The 26,501-nt window shown below is 43.5% G+C and overlaps 1 protein-coding gene across 2 annotated transcripts in view; it reads right to left on the bottom strand.

Moving 5' to 3' along the window:
- Window positions 1-1,177: 1,177 nt before the first annotated feature.
- The window catches only part of RASA3 (RAS p21 protein activator 3), an 897,341-nt gene continuing 872,017 nt past the window's right edge, over window positions 1,178-26,501 (bottom strand). For both annotated transcript variants that reach the window (XM_086934683.1, XM_086934684.1), the window contains one exon: window positions 1,178-4,595. In XM_086934683.1, coding sequence (XP_086790809.1) covers window positions 4,520-4,595 — 76 coding nt within the window. In that variant the 3' untranslated portion in view covers window positions 1,178-4,519. The remainder of the gene's footprint in view (window positions 4,596-26,501) is intronic.

The following is a 26,501-nucleotide window of genomic DNA, read 5'->3' as shown; positions in this document are numbered from 1 at the left end:
TTTGAAATCTGATAAATACACAGTATGTTCCTTATGCATTAATTTTCAATCGAATCTTAAAGTTGCAGGAGTGAAAATACTAAAAAGTTCAGTATAAATGACCTTTTTATGTTAACAAAATATGTGTAACAGCAGAATAAAAAAGTAACACTTTGAAAATTAATTTAGATATTCTTTGTACAATCCTCACTCTCCAATGAAACAAAGAAACTAACTGAATATCAGCATCACATTTTTTTCCTTAGATTCTGCTGGTATGAAGCTTGACAGACTCAACTCTAACTTTCCACCCAAATTCAATTAAGGCAATGCAATTTTTATTTTCAAAAAATATTTTACAAAACTCCCACAATCTAAGACAGCAACAATTTTTTCTTATTCCATCTACTTTATTGTCATTTTTTTTGTTTCACAAAGGATCATAATAAACATGTTTATGTTAAATTCTCTGCTAAAAACTACCTTTTATAAGAGTGGAGCTCACATGAATTTACACATCGTGCTATAATAGAGGTATGGATTATATATGATGGAAAGTCGAAACTATATCTATTTTTTAAGTGGTGTTGGAAAGTTATATAAATTACAAAAATGGTGCATCTAGGAATTATCTGTGGCATTCTTCGCTTACATTTCTTGTATGATTTCTTTGCAATAAATATTCAAAAGAAGAAGTGCAAAACCAGTGACAAAAGACTGGAACAGGATAGCACATTAATCAGTGTATGTGTAAAGGTAGAAGATATTTAAAGATAGGTCAGCATTTTACATAGTTATAGTAAACTGGCAGCCTGTGGGTGGCATGTGAATATGTAGAATATACACATATAGGGCCCAATTCACAAAGCTTTTTCGATGAGTAGGTGTATTTTACCAAATGCTTTGGTGCAGGTTACATCTGAATATCAAGGCCTGGTTTACAAAGCATTTAGTGGACACATAACTAAAACTTGATGCTAATAGAAAACATGAATATACAAGTCTTACTTCTGAAAATGTATGAGTAAATCACATAAAAGTGTGGAGTACGGCAAACCTGTATTTAAAAAACGCTTTATGAGCAAGGTCTACAGATTACAAAAATAAAGACTCAATTTGAAAACGGACTGCAAAAATAAGGAAGATACAAAAATATGTTCTTCCAAAAATGTCATGCACCTAATTCCACCAATACACATTTTCTTTAAATTAGTTTATTTTTTGTTGATATCAACCTTATAAACATAGAAATAAACCACAATTTACAGCCAGGTAAAGCATGCCAAAATACATTTATAGCATTTAAAAATTCTACAATCAAGAAATTCATCTTGAGATATAGCTCTCCAATTCATGTTATAAAACTACCAACTGAGATTGGCATTCTTCACTGTGGTCAGATACCGAACAAAGTATTCTGCTTTATTCTACTCAAGTGATGGAGAGTGGAGAAATATATGATTTTATACCATTAGAAGCATTGGCTATTTGAAATACTGGTACACTTGTATTTATGTTGTATTTGCATAACACAGACTTAGCCAAAAGGCAGTGGAGTGCTGTACAGGGTCAAAGACAAAACTACAGGCAATCAGTGACCGGAGCAGTAAATGGTTTATGAGAGTGGAGGTGGACTGTTACTTCATCATAATTAGGGCTCCACGTTTTTATGGTATTTTTTTGGGTGACATTTCCGTCTGTATTTATCCATATTTATTTTTTATCAACTTTTTCTGTATTTATTCATATTTATTATGAGTTTTATGAAAAAATAAGGCGGGCATGGGTATATTTCCTGCATTTATTTAACCACAAAATATGCAGTCACACTTGAAAAGATGCCAGGTTTCAGTGATATGAATACCAGCAGAAGATAAATCAATGCACTTATATGAAAATATGCACATTTCAGTATCAGCCTTGTGCATATCTACTGCTGTTTAAGCCTCTTTACTAAAAGTCCTTTCTTTTTTAGCCCCCTTACCTATGAATCCACAGAGCTATTGGCCTGGCAGTCACGGCAGACAGTATTTAAAATTACTCAAAAAACAACCCAATTTTCATTTCTATCCACATTCAAAAATAAATCCAGACAAGAAAATAAATGGTTTTCTGTATGTATTTATCTGCAAAAGTCAGTAAAAACGGAAAAGAGGGAACCTTAATCATAATGCAGTGTCTTTAAAGGTGTTTGAAGTATTTTTATTTTGGGATATTAATTAAGGTAGGACATTTTAATATATTATACAGAGCTAGGTTTGACCCTCCAATGTAATAACTTAACTAAGAGTGAAAACCTTGATAACACAGAAAGTAGAATGTGGAGGAAGCTAATACCAGTCAGAAAGTAGAGTCCTGTGGAACTAATAAGCTAGAAGCTTTGTATAAAAACAAGCTGGACCACTTTCCTGGTATATAGTTAACAGAGGCTCTTTGTATTATCACATCAGAGTCATTGTTATATAGTATCTAGACAAAGTTAGTTATGACAGACTCTATAATATATATTAATTGCATGTTCAATCTCATTGATTGCTGTATAGTATCTGGATGCAGTTAGTAATGAAAACCACTGGAAAATGTAAGTTATTTCTAATACAGCGTGGTGGGAATCTAATGAATAGATTGGCTTTAGGGACCATTACAACAACCCCTAGATGGCATTACTAATGTCTATAATCTAAAACAAATAAAAAAGCCAGTATGCTAGACTTCATGAAAGAAAGATGCCCTACCTTACCATCACAGGTCCTTATAAAAAGCCAATTTAGTTACTGATGAATTTCCAGAGGGCGCTGTCCACACTTTGCACCTATGCCCTCTTTGCAGCTATGCAGTGTTCCCAGGATAGGTTACTTTTATCAAATTGTAATCCAAACAATCTATACTGATGAGCCACCACCTGGAATGCTTGTTTGCCAATAGCCAACGGTTTCCAAATGTGCATCTATCAAATATTATAACATTTTTTCGTTAGTTAATCCTGAGATATGTGGTAGTAGAATTCACAAAAATCTCGATAGAGTGTTGTACCCCACCTGGTGCTTCACATAAAATCAGCATATCAATCACACACCGGAGTGGACTTGCTGTAATATTCCTAAGTGTTGGAAGAAAGTATTTTTTGCTGGAGTCAGTAGAAAGTCAAATTTGCTCTGGAAGATGTAAAAAGACTTGGGGTGCGTACACATCCTCGGTATACCCCAGAACTTATGGGAATTCGCTACCCAACATCATATTATAATCATAAAATACATTAAGAGTTAAGTTAAAATATCCATTCAACCTTGCCCTACATATACTTAGGAAGCAAGTTTAGGCAGATATATAAAATATTTTTGCAGTCTTCGTTTCTGGGTCTTCAATTTTGCAGTCAAAATTTTCAAAAGTAACTTCCCTGTGCGGACTTAGTTGGCAGGGAATCAGTATTTCATAATGATTAAAACACCTCTTCTATAAACATGTCTGTACATGCACTGCGCTGCATTTGTGTGTATAAATATATTCATGTCATAATGCTGAGAAAAAAAATTAACCCCGTCTACCAAACCTGTATAATGCATTCAACCACAAATGTTTTTCATTTGTTTATGCAATTTACAAAATAAAAACATATGTACAGTTAGATAGTTAAAACCGTCATTTGCCCAGAATTTGCCGAGAATAAGTTATTTTTTGTTTTCTTTAAATTCAAAATACCATTTCCTTTTAGGGCACATACACATTTTATGATTAAAGACAGCAAACAATAATACTTAGCTAAAAAAAATTAAAGGTTCCCTTAAGACTGTCAGTGCTGTGAGCCCTGCATATTGCTGGTACCATATCAAATTGCAGTCACTGGCCAATGAGGGGAGGTACTTCCTTCCTTGCCTGTGGCTAGAAGCCATTCCCAGGTGTAAGAATACCTTTCCTCTGGCTTAGTGAAATAAATGTGATATTGCATAGTCTACGATCGGGAGTGGCATGTGCATTTTTAATGTATGCCTGTGCGCGCACACACAGACACAGGCATAGATAAAATACTGGGTAAATATTTAGAAAAACAACGGAACACAAAGAGTGAAAATAATATTCATAAAAAATCTCATTCATAATGTTTTTTTACATGGGTATAATATAAACCGTTTCACCTGTATTTTTCATAAATTAACTTGGAAAGTAAAAAGTGCACACATTTTAAAACAGGGCACATGGCAGTGGTACATAAAGAAATATGATAGCAACATAAATGCCTTTACTTTGCTGGGCTTCAGGAACTTGTGTGATGAAATTAATAAGCTGAAGACGACATACCTGATCATTAAACTGATCAATTAGAATTAAAGAAACAAAAGCAAGTTTTAAACAACAAACTAAAAAAGTTATCTTATCTGTTGATAACAGATGAGTAAAGTGCATAGCAACTACTGTAACCGTTCTCAGACAGAGAAATAAAATACATTAAAAACTTCAACTTTTGTAAGCGTGACATTTGTTATCTTAAAGTCTATGCTACATATAGATGCCCTTCAAGAGGATCCTATGATATATGTGCAATTTAAATGGAGTGCGCTGAAATCTCTGACTGCTGTCTGATGTAGCTCTGGAAAGACTTGTCTCCAATTGGGTGTTCTCTGGAAAGAAGAAAAAACAATGTTCAAATGTAAGTATAATACTTAAGCCTTACTCCATTATGATCACGTTGGAAATAACCAAGTATAAAAGCAAGATCATCTCACACCCTGGAAAGAAGCATCACTGTGCGGTCGTTATTTGGTGAGAAAAACAGAACATTAAAGAGAGCAACTACGTTTAAAGTTGAAGAGAGGTGTTACTTTTTAATTTTTTCAGTGGATCTTGTGGGCCCGCGGATAAAACGGGAAAAGCACAACTCTCAAATTTTGCAGGTCCCATGCAAGTATAGAACACCCTGGGTATATTTTCAAGGAAAATGGCAGAATGAAGCATTAGCCTTCCTGGCTTAACGCCTCACTCTGCCACTTCAGAAACGCAGGGCTGCACCATATTTACAAGCATATGGTGCAGCTCTGCGTTTCCCCCTGCGCTGGTGCTACACTTAGCAGCCTAGCACGGACGCAGGCACCAAGACACCATAGTACAAGGGTGTCTGCGTGCAGTGGAGGATTGCTCATGTGCAGGAAGGTCCCCCTTCCTGCACATAAACAATCTGTAAATGCCGTTTTGTAACTCAGCACACACAGAAGTTGCAAAACGGAATTTTAAACAAAATATTGCTTATGTGCAGGAAGGGGGAACCTTCCAGTACATAAACAATCATTGGGCTTTTGCTGTTTTCATGTGTGCTGCACAATACAGCACACACGAAAACTGCAAAAACAAGGAGAAATTAAACATTTCTCCTCTTTGCAACAGGTTAATTCTGGCACTGCCTCACATTTACACCACCCTTGCAAATAGGGGTAGTGTCAGAATTAATGGGTTTTGCGGTGGAACTCCTACAGCAACACCCATTGCCCTCCCCTTTCACACTACCATAGCCTGAAAGGGGGCCTTATTTGCAAGGCAATATTAAGCTCTGTTAAGTGGCTTAACGCTGCCTTGTGAATAAGGCAAAGCCCCCATCACCACAGGAACGTCGTAAAAAGTTGTGTTCATGTGGCGATAGGGGCTTGTAAATATACCCCACAGTGCAGTTTTTCTTCTTTGCATTGTGGTACTTGTACTCCAGCGTATTCCATTATAAATTTTGATCTCGAGGTAGAATGTAAAGAGATGCCTAGACCAATCAGGGAGCTACACCTGGAATAGAAAAAACGCAAAAACTCTGCTGACGCTATCATTTTATGTGCACAATTTCCCTGTAAAATGAAAAGGAGCAGTATTGCATCACTTAAAGAAAGAATTAACGACAAGGATATGCTGTTCCATTTAGGTCCAGTAGTGAAATCTGCACAATATGCTATTCTCGATTCAAATCCAACTTTCCAACACAACCAGTGGCGTCACTAGGGTTGGTGTCACCCGGTGCGGGTAACTCATGGTGTCACCCCCTCATGACTTAACGCATGGACCTCCTCCGCTACGAGTCCGCCTGTGGACACAGTTGGTAAATAACGGGACAACAGCACAACACAACACTAGACAACATGGCAGCATACCACCAAGGTCAACACCAGAGATCCACATTATAGCATTGCTTTGGACAAATTAAAACATGGAGGCACAACGCACACCACAACATGGACATTACACTAGAAAGTATGACGCCACAGTGGAAAACGTGATGGCACCATATTAAACAACATGGCACAACTTTGGTTAACATGGCATCACAATGAACAGCACAGCATCACACTAGGGAGAAGGACACCACAATAGACAAAACGTCCCCACAAAAAACGCAATGGCCCAGCAATGGATGATATGACACCAGCTTAGCAACATGATGCCACACTAGACAAAATGGCACCACTCTGGATACCCCGATGGCGCAACACTGGTAAATATGGCACCAGACTAAACAGTGCGGTACAAAACTAAGTAATACGGACCCACAGTAGGCCTCAAGAACCCTCACTAAACCATAACACTAGACTGCACCCAATGTTATGTGGCACTACTCAAGAAAAACAGCACCACACTACACATGCAGGGGCGAGACTAGACTGAAAGACACTGCACTGAACAACACGGCAGAAACACACTAGACAATATGATGACACAGTCTGGTTTGACAACATGGCACACTCTGGGCGAAACTAACTGCCACGTTAAACTCGAGACTGAGAAAGCAAATGGGTACATAGCCTTTGTACACCAGTTTTCCTGTTGCACCTTTATTATTATCTCATTTTCGACACTGGCCTGTAGGAAACCCTTTGATACAGACTTCAAGGTCTTCCCTAGAATTGGAAATAAAGTCATGTTGACTCTCCATTGCATTGTTTTTCTCTGAGCTAAACTATGATTGAATACAGAGCATCCTTTATCATATCGTTCTACATACACAAACCTTTGGAAACCTATGTTGTCAAGACAGGGCAGCACAGATGAGTGACAGTGGAAGCCAGTGTGGCCTAGGCCCTAAGGCAAGGAAGACGATTGGCCCTCTGGCCGCTGACTGAACTGTGAAATACAGCGATAGTTGGGGTTCAGTTGGCTCCTCAGGCCTCTGGACTCCGGTGTCACTGCACCTGCCGCATCAATGGAATCTACACCCCTGACTAGGGGCAGAAAGACACACACAAGGGATGGAGGCTAAGGGTTGCATGGTCTAGATCCAGATGGGCGCACTTTCTTCTTTGGGACAATACATCACTAGGCTATTGCAATCCAAACTGTCAGTCCGTAGCTACTGATAGTGCATCAGGTGTAGTGACACCGGGGATCAGGGGACTGGGGAGCACACTACACCCCAATTACATATTTTATTATACCAAGCTAGGGGATGGGTGCCCTATTCCTTTGGCTTGCTTTGGAACCCTTACTAATCCCTTGCAAACAACGACAATGTGCCATTGGAAATAGTAGTCTGTTACTATGATGAAAGGCTGAGCCAGCACTGGTGGGATTTCAACTCTGAGCTTTCACAAAGAACCTCGCATCAGGCGCACCGGCCCACTGAGCTACAAAACCACCCACTTGCGAACTGACCTCAGTCTAAACCTGCGTTGGATGTAGTCTGTGGCCATTTGCCAGTCCATGAATGCCATTTACAAATGAGCTCAACCAGATCACGAAACGTTACAACTTACACATCTTCGCGGCGTCAGTCTTGAGGTGGAAATCCCAGTTCCAGGGCAGCCTGAGGGACATCTTCAGGAGACCCTTAGGGAGGATCGTATCCGACATGGGGCAGCAAACTCCAGGATCCGTCTTGCTGCAGTGCTCCTCTATGCACTGGCAGCACCAAAACACGAGGCTCGCCTGTGCACTTTCCCTAGCGCTGTATGAAGCGCATTAAACATCCAATGTAGTCCCCGATAGACTGCTCCCTCACACGCTTAGACCTCTGCTTCCTCGCCCGTACATCTGCGGGCCCTGCTGGGAGCTCCTCTGGCTAAAGGGACCCAGAAAGGTACTATCACCCCACCGGAAGAGCCGGCCTCGAAGCCCGCCCTTAACTCAGCAGGAGGCAGCCTTTCCCTCAGCACTCTTCCTCTTCCGTGCTTCAGCGCGGAAGTAGGTGTCGATAAAATGATACTTTTTAAGCGAGCACGTGTCGCAGCTTTTCTTGCTGAGACAAGTCAAGACCGGTTCCGGGGGGATTTGTTTCCCAGCCAGGTACAGAACCTCGTCAGAGGAACCAGTAAGGAGACTCGACTGTGTAATTTGCGAGTCACATTGTGGAGTCCTGGCAGGGCTGACTCTCAGCCTTTCATCCTTCTTACACAAGGACACATTCATGACATTGTGAACGCAGACGGCCTAGGAATCAAACACAGCCCCCAACTGCAAGTTAAGCAGGGCATTGCAGGCTGTGAGACGCACCGTCGGTGTGAACCAGCACTTTTTCTTCCCCTTTCCGAGAGAGCGCTCACTTCACACAGAAGTGTGACCGCCAGCGAGAGGGGGCTAGGGGTCAGTCTCCAGCAGAGCCCCCCCCCCCTCCCCATCCCCAGCCGGGGAGAAGTGCGAGTTGGGTGGAGTTATAGGCCAATTGGCAATATTATAAAAGTACCGGTGGCCAGTTGGTAATTACATCCCTTGGAAGTCCGAGTGCGGTGTGTGTGGTTTATATAAAGCATAGTTATTATGATTATAACCATGCGAACAGGAGCATCGATGCAAGAACACAAACGAACATACATTCAGTAGTAAAGTCCATATTTATTGAACAGCTGAAGTCGAAGTTCCTCCCGATTATAAAGCAGAGCTTTACACAGCCTAACCAGATTGGTGTCACCCCACGTGATGGTGTCACCCGGTGCGGTCCGCACCCCCCTAGTGACGCCACTGCACTCAACCTAATTTTGTGACCAGAGGATGATCGATATACTTCACTATGTATCATTTTCTTCAGCCATCCAGTTTGAGAGCACATTGAAGTAATTCTGTACATGACCTGCGCTCTACAAAATCATCACTGATATATTGCTAATATGAAATAATGTTGCTTTACATTAATAACAATATAAGCTATATAATATAGAACATGATAACCAGACACATGTTGGGTAACTCGTGGCAACATTGTCAAAGCCTAGGGGTATTCTTGAATGTTTCTTTTTTTTAACAACAATTTTGTATTCATTTTACAAGGTACAAAATGGGAGGAGCCCAGCAGAGACAGTACATATATTATATATGCAATACAGTACCTAGTTATATTATACAAAAAACATATGACCTGCGGAACAGCAGACCAAAAGAATAATATATGACACCGAACACACCCGGAGAATTTTAATTGCACATTATGAACAAAGACCTGACCATAAAAAGTCAAAGTCATCGGACTATACAAGTGAGTTTCTGACCACCAATTGTTCAATAGGATCGTGGGAGTCTGAATGCGGCAGTGGGGACAAATCAATACCTTTGTAAATGGCCCAATGGGCCCACATTTTCCTGTTCTTCTCTGGGCACCCTCTGCCTGAAAAACTACAATTTCTGCAGTCATACAACTGTCTATTGTCTTTTTCCATCCTGCAACACTGGGTAGGGACGTAGCTTTCCAAAGCTGTGCGATATCCCTTGGGTGAGACACAGGAACAAGAGGTGCTTCTTGTAGCGATTCCCCCCAATGTCATCCGTGCTATGTAGGAGCAACAATCTGGATTCTTGAATCTTTCATGTTTAAAAAAGTATTCCATTTAATAGATGTCACTATATTCAGTGATATAGTTGCATGCACTTATTCAGATGCTGAGAAACAGTGAATTTTGTTTTTCATTTTAAAGTCTATCATATTTTTCATGACTTTTGTTATCTGATTTACATCTTTTGATGACTCAGCTTGTGCGCTGGCACTTTGAGCCACGCCAGACCACTAGCACAGCTCTCTCCAAGGCAATCCATGTCGCCGTTACATCTCCCATGCTCCCACCCCCAGATATTTAGTGTCTCCTACATCCTTGACTGAACATATAACGATGAATGAATTAGCGTAACACCTAGTCCATTGCAGTATTGTCAGCGCACAAACACTGTCCTTTAAGGTCCTTTCCAGCCTAAACCGTATGTTTTCTGACTTTGAGAGCTAAGACCAACATTTTTATCCTTGGTACAAAAGCGCCAAATCATTCCAAAGTTTGTGTTGCACACACCTTACACTTCTTCACTGAGACAAAAGTGTCCCGCCTCAGTGTCTTTCTTTCTCTTTCCTCCATTTCAGAAGGCTTCCAGATCCTGCGTCAAACATGCAGATGCAGCTGCCAGCCACAAGATGGAGTCATATAATGTTAACAAGAAAGAGAAGAAGGAGTGTGGAAGTGATTGGATGCAAGGAAGATGAATATGTGCATGGCAAAAACGTAGGCTGCAATGGGTATATAACATAACCACCGCGTCCCTTCTCTTTCTATAACAAACAGTGACAAAGGAAACAGGTCAGATTTACATTTTGAGTCGTTACAAACACATTTTAAAAATCCTGCAGCATAATTTAGAATATAGAACTGTTTTCTGTATACAAGGCATCTATGGGAGAAATAATTTAATGTGCGAAGCCTCTGTATACTTTTCTCATGTAAAATAGCCCCTAATTTTGAGCAATGCAAGCACTCCAAAGGAGATGGAAAGGTACAAGGGGCGTTAAAATCCTCTGCTGGAGCCAAAGTTCACTTTGTGTACATTTCAAAGAACTAGAAACAATATGTCAACAGACCTAAAAACGTGGATGTTGAGCGAGTAAGAGTGCAACCACGTCACATAACAGAACAGCATTTTCTTTAATCTTCCTTATAGTGAGTTCCACAACTGGATAAATTGGCAACGCCCAGGCAGTGTCAGATTGGTAAGGTGGGCACTCGGGCAATGGTCGAGGGGCCAATATCCAAGTTACAGCTGTGGGTCGCTTTTTGTGGGCATCCTAGGGGCCGATTTGGGCGGTGTCTGTGTTGTTTGGATGCCGCCAGCGGCTAAGTGGGTGCCTGAGTGGCCTTTCTGGAGGCAGATGGGCCTCTGTAACCTTCGTTTTACCAAAGGGGCAGAAGTGTCACACTCTTACTCTTGGTGGGCCAGCCCATTGGCGGCCCCCGGGCGAAGTAGGGTTGCAGACCAGTCTTTCCCCGGGATGGTCGTGCATATGGGCAGGAAGGACAAGCTGGCAAGGGTCAGGGGGTTGGGCAAGGGGTGGGATTAGGGTAGGGGTTATAAGGGTGCAGGGAAGGAAGCTCTTCCTCTTCCTGCACCTAGCACCACTGGGGAGGGTTGAGAATTTTGGAGTGTAGCGAATCTAGTTGGCCTACGGTACTCTAGGAGCCAATACGCCGATTGGTGGGGTAGTTGTGGGTCTCTGTCAGCAAGTGAGACTTTTTATACCGTGCAGAATGGTGGAAGCTGCGCATCCGGGCCACGCTGCGGGTGCTGGGGCAAGCGGGTAGAGAGGACCTTCTGGGGCCGGGAGTCCTTGAGCGGACTTGGGTCGGATGGCCCGTACACGGAGGTCTGCGTCCACTGGTGTAGCTGCTGCTGCTGTGGTGGCGTGCCAGGAAGAGCCTCTGAAGCGCAGGGCGGACAAAAGCCTGCCTGCGCTTCTTCCTGCCGATGCAGCCATGCCAGGCCTACTGCCGCATGAGGAGGGGGCGGTAGGGAGGGTCCCTGGGCTGCAGCGCGCTGCTGCCGGGGAGATGCCCCGGGTGCAATGAGCGGAGGGGGAGGGCAGGACCCTGCTGAGCAGGCTGGGCAGTATGAGGGGACTGGTGGCAGGCCCGCTTTTACTGAGGCAGGAGGGGGGACTGGGGGAAGCACAGGCCCTGAATCTTTCTGGGCCTGCTAAGAGGCATGAACAGGAGGTCTGGGCATGGGATGAGACTCCCATGGACCTCACGTGGAGGCCAGCAATCATGCCCCCACAGCAGCATGGAGGTTTTAGGGACAACCAGCCTTAGATCAATGAGTCCCTTGGGGGGGGGCCTGCAGGCGGTGCAGCAGGGTGGGCAGGGCCTATAGGTTGGGGCGGCAGGGGCCAAAGCACCCCGCCCATACTCCAGAGACGGAAGGCGCTGACCCTAGAAGAAAAGAGCCAGGAACTGCGTAGGCTTTTACAAGAATCAGAGCTCCGTTGGGATGCACTGTGTGCAGCCAGGGAGGGTGTGGGTTGCGTTCCCTGGGAGGAGGGGCCGTCCACTCCCACGTCAGAGGAGGAGGCTCGGGAAGAACAAGAAGCCAGGTTGGGGGGGACAATGGTAAGTGAGTATGGGTGAAAGAGGCGAGTCACACCAAGACAGGGACAGCTGGGACAGCAGAGAGGCCTGGTGGTGCTGGGGCCTCCTCAGGATGGAGCAGCCTCGGGGGATGCAAGCCAGTGGTAAAGGCTAGTAGAAACGTGGGAGGTGCAGCAGGCGCAAGACGGTCCTGAGACGGCGGCTGGAAGCAGCAGGGGGGTCTGGTGTGGCCTACCCTCCACTGAGGGATCGGGCATAGGCAGCGATTACCGAGGATTGTAGCGGTGTGCCTGCAAAAAGAGGAACAGGGCAGAAGGGAGCAGTGCGTGAAGTGATGTGGGCGCCAGTGGAGATTGAGGCCGAATTGCAGTTGAATTATGGTGATGAGTTGGAAGGGGGTGAAGTGCGGGATGATGATGAGGATGGGCCGGTGGGGCTTGTGTTTGGGGCAGGGAAGGCATCCAGACAGATGGGTGTTTTGCAGGAGGCAAGTGCGGCAAAAAGCAAGAGGAAAGCAGGCAGCCAGAAGAAGACCAAAACCAAGGAAAAGGACAGATAGGCCCAAGAACGCCTATCAGGTGATTGGTGGGCAGCTTGGGATGGCGATCTGAAAGGGGGGTGGAAAAAAGCCTGCCGGCTGTTGGGTGTAGGGGATGGATCTGTCAGAGACACAAGGGCGCCAACAAGCATGGTAATCGCACCTACGTCGGGAGGGAGGAAAGCGGGTCTAAACACCTGGTGGGGGGAGCGTATAGACGGACAAATTCGAAGGTGTAGAAGGGAACGAGGAAAAGGGTTATGACAAATATAACAAGAAACTTCCATATATGGGTTTGGCTATGCCATTGGGATCACACTTATTGGACAAAACAAGAAGCAGGATATGGAGGCACGAATACGTGGATGTCTTTAAGCTGTTGCACAGAGAGGTACAAGCAAAACAAGGGTCGAAAGAAGAGGAGTAGGAGTTAACAAGAAGGCCCATGGTACCCGTTAACATGGAGAACTGGACCTCAGCTTTTCTGATATATGCCAGTATTTATTGTGAGAAGCATCTCAACAGGGCCATAGCTTTATTGAAGTACATGGACATTATCTGGAAGGCACAGATGCATTTTGGGGGGTTTGCTTGGTTAAGCTATGATGAGGAATTTAGGGTCAGAATCAGCGGTTGTATGACGTTACAACGCATGCTTTTACCACACATGCTGTTACAACGCAGGTTTTACTACGCATACCATTACAACGCATAGCGCTTTGGGGTGCTGGATAGTGAATAGTTTAATTTACTATTCCAACTCCAGTAGCCATGGACACTAGGGAAGGTGTTTGATAGTAAATTAAAACTATTCACTATCCTAGAGCGCCCCCCAGCGCAATGCGTTGTAATGGTTTTCGTTGTAAAACCTGCGTTGTAATAGCACTGCGTGGTAAAAGTTGCGTTGTAAAGGATGTTTCCCGAATCAGCATTAACCCGGATATAGCATGGGGGGAGGTGAACTAGGAACTGTGGATGCAGTGGATGTCACCCAAGCGGTCATCCGTATCCACACACTCAGCCAGTGGCCTGCCAGTGACCTACTGGTCCTTTCCGGCATGTCCCGCCCAGACTGGGGAGGGAGGGGGTAATGTTAGAGCAGGAAGTACAGGTCCACCACCTAAGCATGGGGGGCAACACGGAAGTCTGTTGGAATTTCAACAAGGGTTTCTGTTCAAGGTGCACCTGAAAATGTAAGCATGAATGTTCTAAGTGTGGGGGACGGCACCCGGTTACACAGTGCTTTACCCTGGCCCCGCCGTCAGAGCAATGGCGGGCTACTAAGGGCAGAGGATAGGCTGGGCCAAAGGGCTCCTACCCCAATTAGGATAGAGGCCATGGGCCTGTGGCTTTTGATGTACCCTGATAGAGAAGCTGCACTAAGGATTCAGTGGGGATTTACCGAAGGCTTTTGGGTGGGTTTACCAGGGTCCCAGAGAGAAGAGGTGGACAGAGAATTTCAAATCAGCCCGGGAGTTGCCACAAGTGGTAGCAGGGAAATTGAGAAAAGAGGTGGAGGAAGGCAGGATAGCAGGCCCATTTGACGACTGGCTGGTAGAACACTTGATTATATCTCCGCTGGGGGTGGTTCCTAAGAAAGAGCCGGGAGAATACAGGATGATCCATCATTTATCCTGGCCTGAGGGGAGGTCCGTCAGCGATTTCATTGCAGAGGAGGACTCGAGGGTGCAGTATGCTTCAGTAGATGACATGATCCACCTAGTGAGGTTGTGTGGGCAGGTGGTGGAAATGGCTAAATGTGAGGTGAAATCGGCCTTCCACTCCTGCCTATACACACTGCAGATTTCCCGTTGCTGGGGATGCAGTTTGAGGGGGCCATCTTCGTGGACAAGGTCTTGCCAATGAGCTGTGCGATCTCTTGCGCATTGTTTGAGATGTTCAGCACTTTCCTATAGTGGGCTTTCATAAGGATAAGTGGTCATTGGGAAGTGTCTCATTACCTCAAAGATTTCTTATTCACAGGAAGAGGAAATTCAGGAGATTGTGTGAAAGCGTTACAACAGTTTCAGGCTATGGCGCAGTGCTTTGGGGTTCCCCTAGCGCTGGAGAAAACAGCTGAGCCCAGCTGTAGATTGACGTTCCTGGGCATCGAATTGGATTCAGTCCAGTGGATGGCCAGGTTTACCGTGGGGAAGGTGGTGGATATACAGGTTTTCCTGTTATGGGTGATTGGAGAAAAGAAGATTAATTTGCGGACAGTGCAGCAAGTCATGGGTTTCCTGAATTTTGCTTGCCGGGAGGTGAGAGCGGGGAGTACATTCTGCCGACGTCTCTGCATGGCCTTGTCTGGGGCAGTGCTACCACACCACAGACTCAGGATTTCAATAGGAGTCAGGGCAGATTTGAGGATTTGGCAGACATTTCTGACTAACTTTAATAGAGTGGCCTTAATCTTTGTGGAAGACATACGATCTGGCAAGTTTCATTTTTTCTGATGCAGTGGGGGCGTCTGGTTTTGGTGTCTTTTGGGATGGATGATGGTGCACTGAAGAATGGCTGGGACATTGGTTAAGACAAGGGATGAGCATAGCTTTCCTAGAGTTTTCCCTTTGTTGGTGGCGTTAGCGGTGTGGGGCACAGAATTTCAGAACAGGGCGGTGCTATTCCATGTAGATAACATGATGGTAGTGGAGCTAGTGAACAAACAGAAAGCTAAAGATTTGTGGGTTTTGAGGCTGCTGCATAGTTTCATGCTGAAATGCCTGCAACTGAATATAGTATTTTGTGCAAAGCATGTTCCAGGGGCAAGTAATGACATTGCGGATGCATTGTCTCTTTCGCAGTGTTGGTGATTCTGACGACTAGCACCTGGAGCGGATGCATGCAAGACAGAGATGCTGGATGGCATCTGGGCCTGGGGGGAGTGAGAGTGATAGGCCTGGTTGAGAAGTCTATAGTGGAATCTACAAGGCGCAGCTACAGGCTGGCTTGGGCTGAATTTGGATAGTTTATGGGCTGGACTGTGGATGCTTGGAACATGTCACGTCAGAACACTGAGCAGGGAGTTATACGTTTTTTTTTCAGTTGTATTCATAGGGGTTTGTCACAGACAACAATAGCCGGGAAGTTGGCAGGGATCTCCTTTCTACGGTACACTGTACATGGGGTTTGACACAGCAAAGGATGAGATACTAAGTAAAATGTTGAAAGGTTGGGGTCTGGAGCAAGAGGAGGGGAGGGGCGCCATGGGAGGCTATTACGTTTGAATTGCTGCAGAGTTTGCTGGGGGGTTATGATGGATATGAGGTTTCGGTGTTTCGTTTATTCATGGTGTGGTTGTTTTTTGGGGCGTTTCGGGCTTCGGAGTTGTTGGCTACGAAGGGGCGGGTAGGTAGAACATATGAGGAGATAAGAATCGAAGGGGACCGACTGGGAATTTGGCTGAGGCATTCAAAAATGGACCAGTCAGGTAGTGGTAAATGGGTGTGGTTGAAAGAGATTGGATGGAGGGGTGTGTGTCAGGTGCATGAATGGCGAGTTTTCTTGAGTAGGTCTGGAGAACTGTCGGGTGAAATCTTTTGTCACACGTCCAGGGAGATGGTGATGACGTTTCAGTTGTTGTCGGTATTGCGCATGGCTTTAAGGCGTTTGGGTAGGGACCATGCTGGATATTGCACACACTCTTTCCACCGCGGAGCAGCTACGGCAGTGGCACATCTGGGCTGGTCATGGGACAAAATATGTCAGATTGGGAGGTGGAGGTCCAGGTTCTGCGAGAGACATGTGCGCAAATAGGAATGAGAGGGTTTCCGGGGAGGGGATACAGCAGCAACTAGAGAAAGAGCCCCAATTTGTCCACTAACATCTTTCTCTTGTCGTAGGTTGTGTGGGTGGCCCAGGGACCAAGACAGTTAACTGGATCATTGGACACTCTTTCATACATTGTGCAGCCAGATCGACAGGTCTACAGTCGTAACCTGGGTCTGAAGAGCAGCCATCATCAAGTTCACTGGTGGGGTAAAGGAGGGATGTGTTGGGGGCATTACTGCTCTGGCCGACAAAAATTATATCGCAGAGAGTATACCCGGATATGTTGGTCCCGCACCTGGGCGAAAATGACTTGATACGTTTGTCAGGTTTGGTGATACTACAGTAGATGCAGAGGGATCCGGAAGACATGAAAATTAATCTGGCTGCAACGTGCATTGTGTGGACTGACTTTGTGCCGCATAAGGTGTGGAAAGGAGCAGTGAAGAGTGCGGCAGTGGAAAAAGCCTGCAGGAAGTCAAATAGGGTAATGAGAGGTTTTTGCACCTCTGGAGACATAAAAGTGATTGCCCATGTAGGGCTCCAGTTGGAGGAGCCTTTGCTGTTTAGGGATGATGGAGCGCACCTTTCGCAACTTCGGAATGCTTACTATATGATGGAGATGCAGGATGTTATAAGCAAACTGTGGAATGAATCCATTTGGTGTCGCAGGGACGTTAAGGAATGATGGCGAAAGGTGCACAGAAGAAAGGGGTGGGGGCAGGTAACCGCCCTGTGGGGGTTCCTTGTTCGGCAGTACTTTGGAGTGGTGAGGAGTCACTGATGGGCACACTCACCCCTCGGGGACAGGTGAATGATGAGGGTGTGGGATGCAAGAGTGCGATGGCAGGAAATACAGGACAGGATGTTGAAAGATAAGTGAGGGAGTGAATGGAGAGATGGAGGGGGTCGCAGAGTGAAACGGGAAGAGACTAATAGGAGTGAGGGGAAATGGATGGAGTGAATAAAAAGTTTTATGTTGGGGATTGTTATGGTTAATTGATGTTTGGTTAATTATTTGTGTTTTACAACCTTGTCCTAATAAATGGCCTTTTACGCTTCAAGTACAGCGTGGAATGTAATTATTGCGCAATAATGTATGCAGATTGAGTGGGGGTAGGGGGCCTGAGCTACACTGTCTCACTTGTATTCATGTCTGGTTCATGTGTGGTTCATCAGTGTGAACTAATCCATGCCTTTTTTTCTTAATGTAAGTGAAGTTAAGAAAATATTCCTCTGCCTGAGACCCCGCCCCCTTCTTTTCATAAAACTTTGCAGATGCAGAGGTTTACAAAAAGGTAATTTTCAAATGTGGGCTACTTTTTAGGTCTCGCAGACCTGCGTTGCAGCGCGCATGCGCTGCTCGCTCTGCGAGGCTTATTGTAATCCAGGAGATTTCATAAGTGGAGTTGAAGCCGCGCCCATCAATTTGATTGGATGGCATCATCATTTATGTTAAACGCTGGCTGGTGATTCAAAATGAGGCTTCTTTGTTACCGCCCTGTCTCCTTCTTGGATGGCCCATCCAGACTGGATCGTTTACTTGCGGTGTTACACGGTGGGCTTTATTTGGTGGGTGAGTACTTTTTTTTCTTATTCGCGAGTGACAGCTTGTTAAAGATGGCAGCAGCCTCAGCAGTAATGGTGTTATTTGTATTCAGGGTTTTGATGCGCGGTACTCTATTTTTATAATATTTTATGCTTTTAAAAAGCAGCGTGGCACAGGCAGCATGCTGCTCTGCTTACTAAAAGTATAATGCATTGAAAAATAGAGTTTAATGACCTGCGCATTTCTTCAAATCGGCGCCGCTCACCGAACTCTGATGGGCTTTCTGCAAGCCCCACCTAACCTCACTACAAAAAAGGCGTAGCTTGCCAAACTCTATTTTTATAATATTTTATGCTTTTAATAAGCAGCATGGCACATACAGCATGCTACGCTGCATACTAAAAGCATAAAATATTTAAATAATGGAGTTTAACGAGCCGCGCCTTTCATTTACACAGCACCGCTTACCAAACTCCTTTTGGGGTCTCTGCAAGCCCATCCTCACCCCACTCCAAAGAAAGGCACGGCTCGCCAAACTCTACTTTTTCAATATTTTATTCTTTTAATAAGCAGTGTGCCATAGGCAGCATGCTGCACTGCTTACTAAAAATATTAAATATTGAAAAAAAGAGTTTGGTGAGCAGTGTCTTTATTACTTTAGCAGGCGATCGGGACGGGACAGCAGAGGAGCGTGGGCAGGGTGGGGATCGAGAAGGCTCGGAAGGGGAGGGAAGAGCTGGGTCAGGTCGGAGCAGAAGACATGACTAGTTAGTGCATGGGGAATGCATGATGCTGCTTCAGTTGTATTTTTGCACACACGTTGTTAAGGGATCAATGTATACTGCTTATTATTGTGTGTCTGCGGATGCTGCACCCACGGTGCACAATACCCACTGCTTGCAAAGTTGTCAGCTTCCAGTTTTCAAGGTCTTCGTTGGGACGTGTTATCTCTGCTGCTGTTTTGTGTGTCCTTGCTAAAGGACACGTTCTGTGAAAATGCAAGTGTTCTATGAGTGTGTCAGCTCTGTGGGTGCGTCTTTGCTTTTATCCCGATAACAAAATAACAAACGAGTGTGTGTGGACTTGATGTATGTGTGTGTGTTTGTGTAACATAATCTGCGTTTGTGTACATTGAGTGGTGTGTGTGTGTGTGCGCATTTGAAAATGTGTGTTTGATTAGTGTATATGTGCCTTTAACGGTGGCTGCATGAATGTGTGTTTTAGCATTTGGTGATTTCTGTGAGTGCATGTTATGGTGTGTGTGCATCTATTCATTCGTGTATGCAGGGGCATAAAAAAGGCCCCCCGCAGCCCCCGCACACAGTAGTCACTACATTGGTTTGAATGCACTCAAACAGCAAATTTTAAATAAAACAATGTTTTTTTAAACAAACTCAAAATCATGCAGTAGATCGTACAACCAGTAGTCATTGAAAGCAGGGACGTAGACATAGTTTAAATGTTATGCCGCCGCGCGCTCTAGTCCAATCAAATAAATCAAATGCTGAGCAGCGCGCAGATTCAAAGTCTTCAGCCTCAGGGTGGGGCAGAGCTAGTCTGGAATGATCATGTGCCGTGTAAACTGCAGGTGAGATGGCGCCGGCGGGCAGAGAGCACTGAGATGGTAAGTGAGGCCATAATTAAAATTGCATTCCTAGTTACAATTGTATGCTGCTTTTTATACGTTATGTGTATGGTATGTCAGCTTCGGTATTTTGTCCTTTCATAACGACTACACACAGGTTGAAAATGGGTGCGCATTGATAATTGCTATCGTCGCAGTGCATGGTTTACTTAGGAATCAGGAAACGTGGTTCTAAGCCCCGCTTCAACACATTCACACACTGTATGGTCTTAGTCCAATCTTTATTATTGCTTGTGCTTTTATGATTGACAAAGCTTTGAAACAATTGCGAAGAAAACCTCTTCCTCATAGCATTTCTTAATAATAGCCCTGTGTGAGAAGGGGGAAGCAGTGTGCAGTGTAAACACAGCATGTATTTATTTACTGCAGTATAAAGCGCACCATTGTTCCTTCCTGCTGCTTCAAAGCGCTTAATGATAGAAATGAAGAACGTGATACCTCTGGGACCATAGATTCTTAAATTACTCAATAACATGGGTCCGGTTCCTTTCCCACGTCAGTTTCAATGAATGAACGATGCAACTTGCAATTTTTTTAACATTGAAGGTACGCATACAGCAACACATTTACTTTTTCTAAACTAGCAAAAAAACACCACAGGATTTCTCTTTCTCATTGAGAGTTCTGTTTTTCATTTTTACTTTATCAAAAATATATTATCCATCTCTTTCACAACACCACAGTTTGCCTATTTTTACTCTCTATTTATACATACAATCCTCATACTTTTCTGTGGTTGTTTGCTTTAAATCCTAAACAATATTCAAAACCAACGCATATACATATATACCCAATTTTCACAGGTATCTTATTTTTGTCGTAATCCTACTTTTTTAATATCTACCAGGATACATGAGACTAGTATTCCTTGGTAATTTTTCGCTAAGTGGTCCATAAAAAGACTAGGCTCAGAGTGTCATTCTGATAGTTTTCAAAGTTTAGACCATGCAATTTTTTGCTAAACTTGTTGAGTCCTTGTCATTATTCCTGTTTAATGCTGATACTCTGAGTCCTGTAAAAGTGGAAGGTGATTTGTGGGGGTGCCGACACGTTTCGACCTTCGTGCTGGGGACCAAGAGGATTTCTAAGAAGTTCTTCCTCAGGGCTGGGACTGTGAGTGTAGGAATATTGTGATCTAAAATTCATGGAAGAATAGAAGAAAAAAATGTGTATAAGTGCTTAAATATAAAAATCTAAATTTAGGAATAAACCTCCTATTTGGTCCTTGTTGTCATACCTAATGTGATTCGGGATGTATAGGTTCGTCTTCCTCCATCCTTTCACTTAACTTAAGGCGTGTGTTAGTTCTCTTCGTGCGTCTATGGATATGTTAAAAGACTATATTTGGTGTCCCGTTAGTATTACTTCTTATTAGTATTTACGGTTGCGTCTGCCATTAATTGTGGCAGGCCTTCTAGATTCACTCTCGACTCCTTCACCTTGCACTCAGTTGAGGGATACGTCGCATGCTGTTTTCACATGGTCTTGTTCGTATTGTATATTGCATCTCTAATTCATAGTGGCGTGCCTTGTCATTAAACTCCTGACTGTTTCATCTCGCATTCGATTGTGTTCTCTCTATGCGCTGGAAAACAAATGACCTTTTGTCCTTATCCTCGCTATTGCTGCTCGGAGAGGTGGTAGGAAAATCCAAATAATCAACTTCGTTGCTCCTCTACGTGTCTCTCTTGCCTCGTCAGTTACATTCACCATGCTTTCTATTGGTTCAGTGTGTTGCATCTGCGTCTTACGTCCATCTGAAACGTAAGCCTGACTTCCTGTTTTGCCGTTTCCATGACTACAAACTATATTTCATGATCCCTTTGTTGTCAAATTGCGAGGTTTTGGCAACCTTCGTTCCATTGGTATTTTTCAATTTAATATCGCATCTTGTCAATAAATTGTATGTTAAAAGTCTGTTTGCATGATTTATTCTTAGAAGATTGAGAGCGCACTCCTCAGTTTCATTTTGGAAAAGGCACTCCCTGTTGTGAATGTGTGTTGCATATACGTCTTGCGTTAATCTGAGACATGAGCCTTACTTCCTATTAGGCCGTTTCCATGGCAACACACTTTATTTCGTGATCTGGTTGTTGACGAATTGCGAAGTTTTGGCAACCTTCATTCCAATGGTTTTTTATTTATTTGTTACCACATCTTGTGAGTTACTTGTGAATCAAAAGGCTGTGTTTGCATGATTTCTTTATGAAAGATTGAGAGCCCACTCCTCATTTTCGTTTTGGAAGTGACACTCCCTATTGTGAAGTAAATACTGGAACTAAAAGTTGTATTTGGGAGGGAACCTTCTAGTTCACATATTGGTGATCAGCACGAGGCTTCGGCGGAGAATTCTACTCCTGTTTGTTTTAGGGAGTTCTCATTCCATATTGTTTATAGAGCTTTGATGTCTGTGTTAGTGCTTTTTCTTTCAAAAAGTGGCTGGATGTTTTAGGCTATAAGCAGTGCATGATCTCAGAGAGTTCATTAAGGCCATTTTCTGTAGTGCCAAGTCTCAATATCATTTTTGCTTCTTCATTCAACAATCGTGACACTGGCATTCTTCCTTTGATCTGTCTAAGAACTGTCCACTTCATTTCATTTATTGCATGATATTTCTCCACCCAGTGTTTCACCATCGGTGCTGCCAATACTTTACATGTAATCCTTGATTTATGCTGCGTTATTCTCGTTTTAACTGGTTGGGTCGTTATTCCAACATATGTCAAGTCACACGGGCATATGACGCAGTACACCACATTCTGGGTATTGCAATTTGTAAACTCCTCATGGCGGATGATTTTGTTGCCATAAGTGAACTCTGCTCCTTCCATAGTGATACTGCATACTGCGCAGTTTCCACAACGGTGGTGTCCTTTTACCGGTGGGAGGGATAACATTGAACGTATAGATGGTTGCACTTTTTTCTTGTTCTTTAAAACTTCGATTTTTATTCAGCGCAAATATTGGCAGCTCTTTAAACTCTGTCAAGCCTTTGAGGCTTTGCCAATTCCGTCTGATTATTTTTTTGACGTCATTTGTTGATCCTGAATATGTGGTGACACAGACCAGTGGCATCTCTTTATTCTTGTCTTTAGGTGTTAGTAAGCATTCCCTAGGGGTATACCAAGCCCTCTTCATTGCTCGTTTTGTCATCTTTCTGGGATAATTCCGTTGCACCAACTTTTCTAGTAGGATTTTCGCATTCTTAAAGTAATCCTCTATCTTCGAACAGTTTCTTCTTATTCCAAGAAATTGGCCGTATGGCAAATTATCTTTTAAATTCCTCTGGTGGAAACTTGTATAATGCAGGAGGTTGTTGCGGTCTGTGTCTTTCGTAAAGAGTGAGGTGAAGAGCTTCCCATTCTCATGTTGAATCTTCAAATCCAGAAAATGTATCTCCGATTTGCTGGAGGCCATGGTAAACTTTATGTTTGTGTTGAATTGATTCAGCCAGGTGTAGAATTCATTAAGTGTTTCTGTTGTTCCCCTTCAAAGCATTATAATGTCATCAATATAACGATACCAAGATTTTATATGGCCATCGTAGGGGTTGTTACTGTAGATCCATCTTCCTTCATATATTGCCATAAACATAATAGCCATTTCCGGAGCAAATGGACATCCCATAGCAGTACCTTTCGTTTGAAGGTACTGCTGACCGTTGAATTCGAAAAAATTGCGATTTAAACAATTCAATTCAAAAACCTTTATTTCGGTAAGAAACATATCTTTCCAATTTCTATCATGTATGACGTGGGGATTTAATGTGGCCTTGTCCTTCTCTCCAGGAATATAAATGTGTGTGTCTTGTAAAGCACCCTGCTACCCGGAGGCGTCCTGGCACTATAGACCGCTGGGGAACGCGTCCTGGCTTTCCCTGTGAGATGTTCCCTCCTGGGTATCTCCAAGGTGAAACCAGGCATCCCCGGCGTTTGTGGTGGGCCATTGTGGAGATGAGGCAAGCTAATGCCCAGAGTTGCTGAGTGTAATCCCTGGTTAGAGTAGGCACCAAGGCGAGAATTATCGAGTCCGCTGACCCTGGTTCACGACCCTGCCATGTCGGGAATTGAACCCTGGTCCCGGGCCGTCCTCTGCTTCCGGGTCTGCCGCCTCTAACCAGTGAGCCACACCACTCCACTAGTCCCTCTTGTGGAATATTAGTATTTTTTTAATTTTTTTTTTAGAGTTTTATATAGCGCGAACTTGAACCGATTAGGTTATCAGAGCGCTTTACATAGCACCAGTTACATTACATAAGGACACACATCACACATTCATTTTTGATTTGCCCAGAATCACAGGATGAGTATACAGACTAATAATCTCTAAGGTGACTAGGAATTCGTTATCATAATCAAACAGTTGATTTTCCAAGATGTTGATGGGTTGCATAGTGTCTTTTATATAGCTAGTTGTTAGATTAACTAGTGGTTTAAGGAAAGTGTCAATATATTTTGCGGGCCTTTCCAGGATTGCATTCACTCCCGATATTATCGGACGGCCTGGAGGATGTTCTGCATTTTTGTGTATTTTAGGCAGAATATACATTAGTGGGGTTCTCGGATTTTGATTAAGGATATATTTTGCCTCTTATTTGGATAACCATCCGTTTTCCTCGCCAATCTGAATCATTTTAATCAATTTCTCCATAACTATCCTTTCCATATCGTGGTCGATTTTCTTGTAGTGCTCTTCATTTTCAAGCTGTCTTCGTATTTCAGTTTCGTATTCTTCTCTCTCCATAAGAACCACTCCTCCGCTCTTATCGGCGTTTTCTTTTATGATGTCTTGATTATTCTTTTATTCTTCCAGTGCTTTCTGTTCTTCTTTAGATAGGTTCCATTTTGTGTATTTCCTTTTGCTATCCAATATGTCTAGATCTTTCAAGACATATTTTTTGAAGACCAGAATCTCCATTGGGATCCCCCCTGAGGGTGGTAAGAACATAGATGGTTCTTTGAGGCCTGAGTAACTCTTATTTGGATTGTACTGTTTATCTGCAAAGAAGGACTTTAATCTCATTTTTCTGAACAATTGCAATAGTTCCAAATTAGTTTGGCTGATGTCATTCTGTCTTGATGGAATAAATGATAGTCCTTTAGTAAGTACCTGGACCTCTGCTGGGCTTAGATCAATTTTGGTCAGATTGTATATTGGATTCTTCATCACCATCTGTAGGTGTTCCTCCGGGTCGTGATCTCTCCCTGATATTGGGCTGGGTTGGTGTTGGAGTTGTACCATTGTCCCCTTCTGTTTCTGGTTCTCTGGCCTGTGTTGTCCCTTCCTAAAAAAGGCTGGGGTCCTTGGAAAAGCGAACCTGTTGATTGCTCCTGGCACTTGTTGAGGGTTCTGACTCACTCGAGTTGTCTGAATATGATGAATCATCCAAAAACGTTTTGAGCTTCTGGCTCCGTATGTTCTTAAGATTCCTGTGTTGTTCTGATGTTTATAGTAATCTTTATCTAGGTATGGGTAGGCCCTTGCTTCACTGAAGTTTGAAATGTCTTTAACTAGCTTCGATCTTTTGAAGTCTTCCGTTGTTTTTTTGAAGAAAGCGTTTTCTTTCTCTACTTTGGCTAGTAGATCTTATGCGTTGTCTATTGCTTCATTGAGCAATAGGGCTTCCTCAAGTTCTTTTATAAATTTCAATTCTTCAAGGCTCAATCTCTCATCGGTTTTTATTGACAAGAACATCCAATCTCTGGAACATTTTGTGCCAATGTGGCTAAAATCTCCCAGATACGGTAGTTGGTCTATAAAGATTACTGGCATATTTTTTACTTGAAGTCCAATTGGGATTGTACCAGCTCTTAAATGCTCAAGCAGCACCTTCCCTTGTAGTGCCGTACGTATTTGTTTTTTCTTCAATCTTGCGATCTTTTCTATTTCAGACTGTAATTTTGGGTTTGACGTTGTATTTCCATTGTTCAGTTTGGGAGGTCTTTTAAGTAACTCTTCGATATCTTCTTCACTGTAGCTTAATGATTTTGGCTCGGACATTAGGTATGCTTCAAGAGTTAAACAAAAACTAAAAAAAAGTGAGTGTGATTACTAGTTTTTTAATGGTGAAAAATGATTGTGGACCAAAAAAACGTTCACTGCGGTTTTGAATGTAACGCGTCTGTGGTTTTGAATTATTTTCTAGAGTTCATAAAGTAAATGGAAACTGGGTTGTGCTACCTACCAAAAGTGCCAAGGCTTTGTCAGGAGGCCACCCTTAGCTGTTCCACCGTATTGCCCCTGCCATGCTGCCAATGACAGTACCAGCAGAACTACTAACCATCACACTGCTACAAGTGTGACTAGTCAGGCTATTCCAGACACCCAAAGCTGTTAGAATGGCTTGAGCAGCAGGTATCAGTCGTTTTTTTAATGTATATCATGTTAATAATGAACTTTTGTGCTCATTTCTAAATTAAACTGTCAGCATGGCAGACTGTCAGAAGTGTCGGTGTTGACAATTAAGGATGGGTGCCGAGCACCGAAAACCACAGGCTCAAATTTAGCACTTGCAGGCAGTAGCTAAACAAGCGTCCCACTCACAGATAAACCAGGCAAAGCACACTTTCCTTTCACAAGCTGAAAGTACACCAAAAAGTCGCTCGAGTTGAGGACACAGAACAACTACATGACACGCTGTAGAATTGAACAGCACATTCATGTGGTAAGAAAGCTTCCGTCACCTACGGTCGGTAAAGAACAGGCAGCAGCAGGGCAAGAGTCTATCAA

The sequence above is a fragment of the Lissotriton vulgaris genome, chromosome 8, assembly GCF_964263255.1.
Source record: "Lissotriton vulgaris chromosome 8, aLisVul1.2, whole genome shotgun sequence".
NCBI lineage: Eukaryota > Metazoa > Chordata > Amphibia > Caudata > Salamandridae > Lissotriton > Lissotriton vulgaris.
This window is presented reverse-complemented; position numbering and strand designations above follow the sequence as displayed.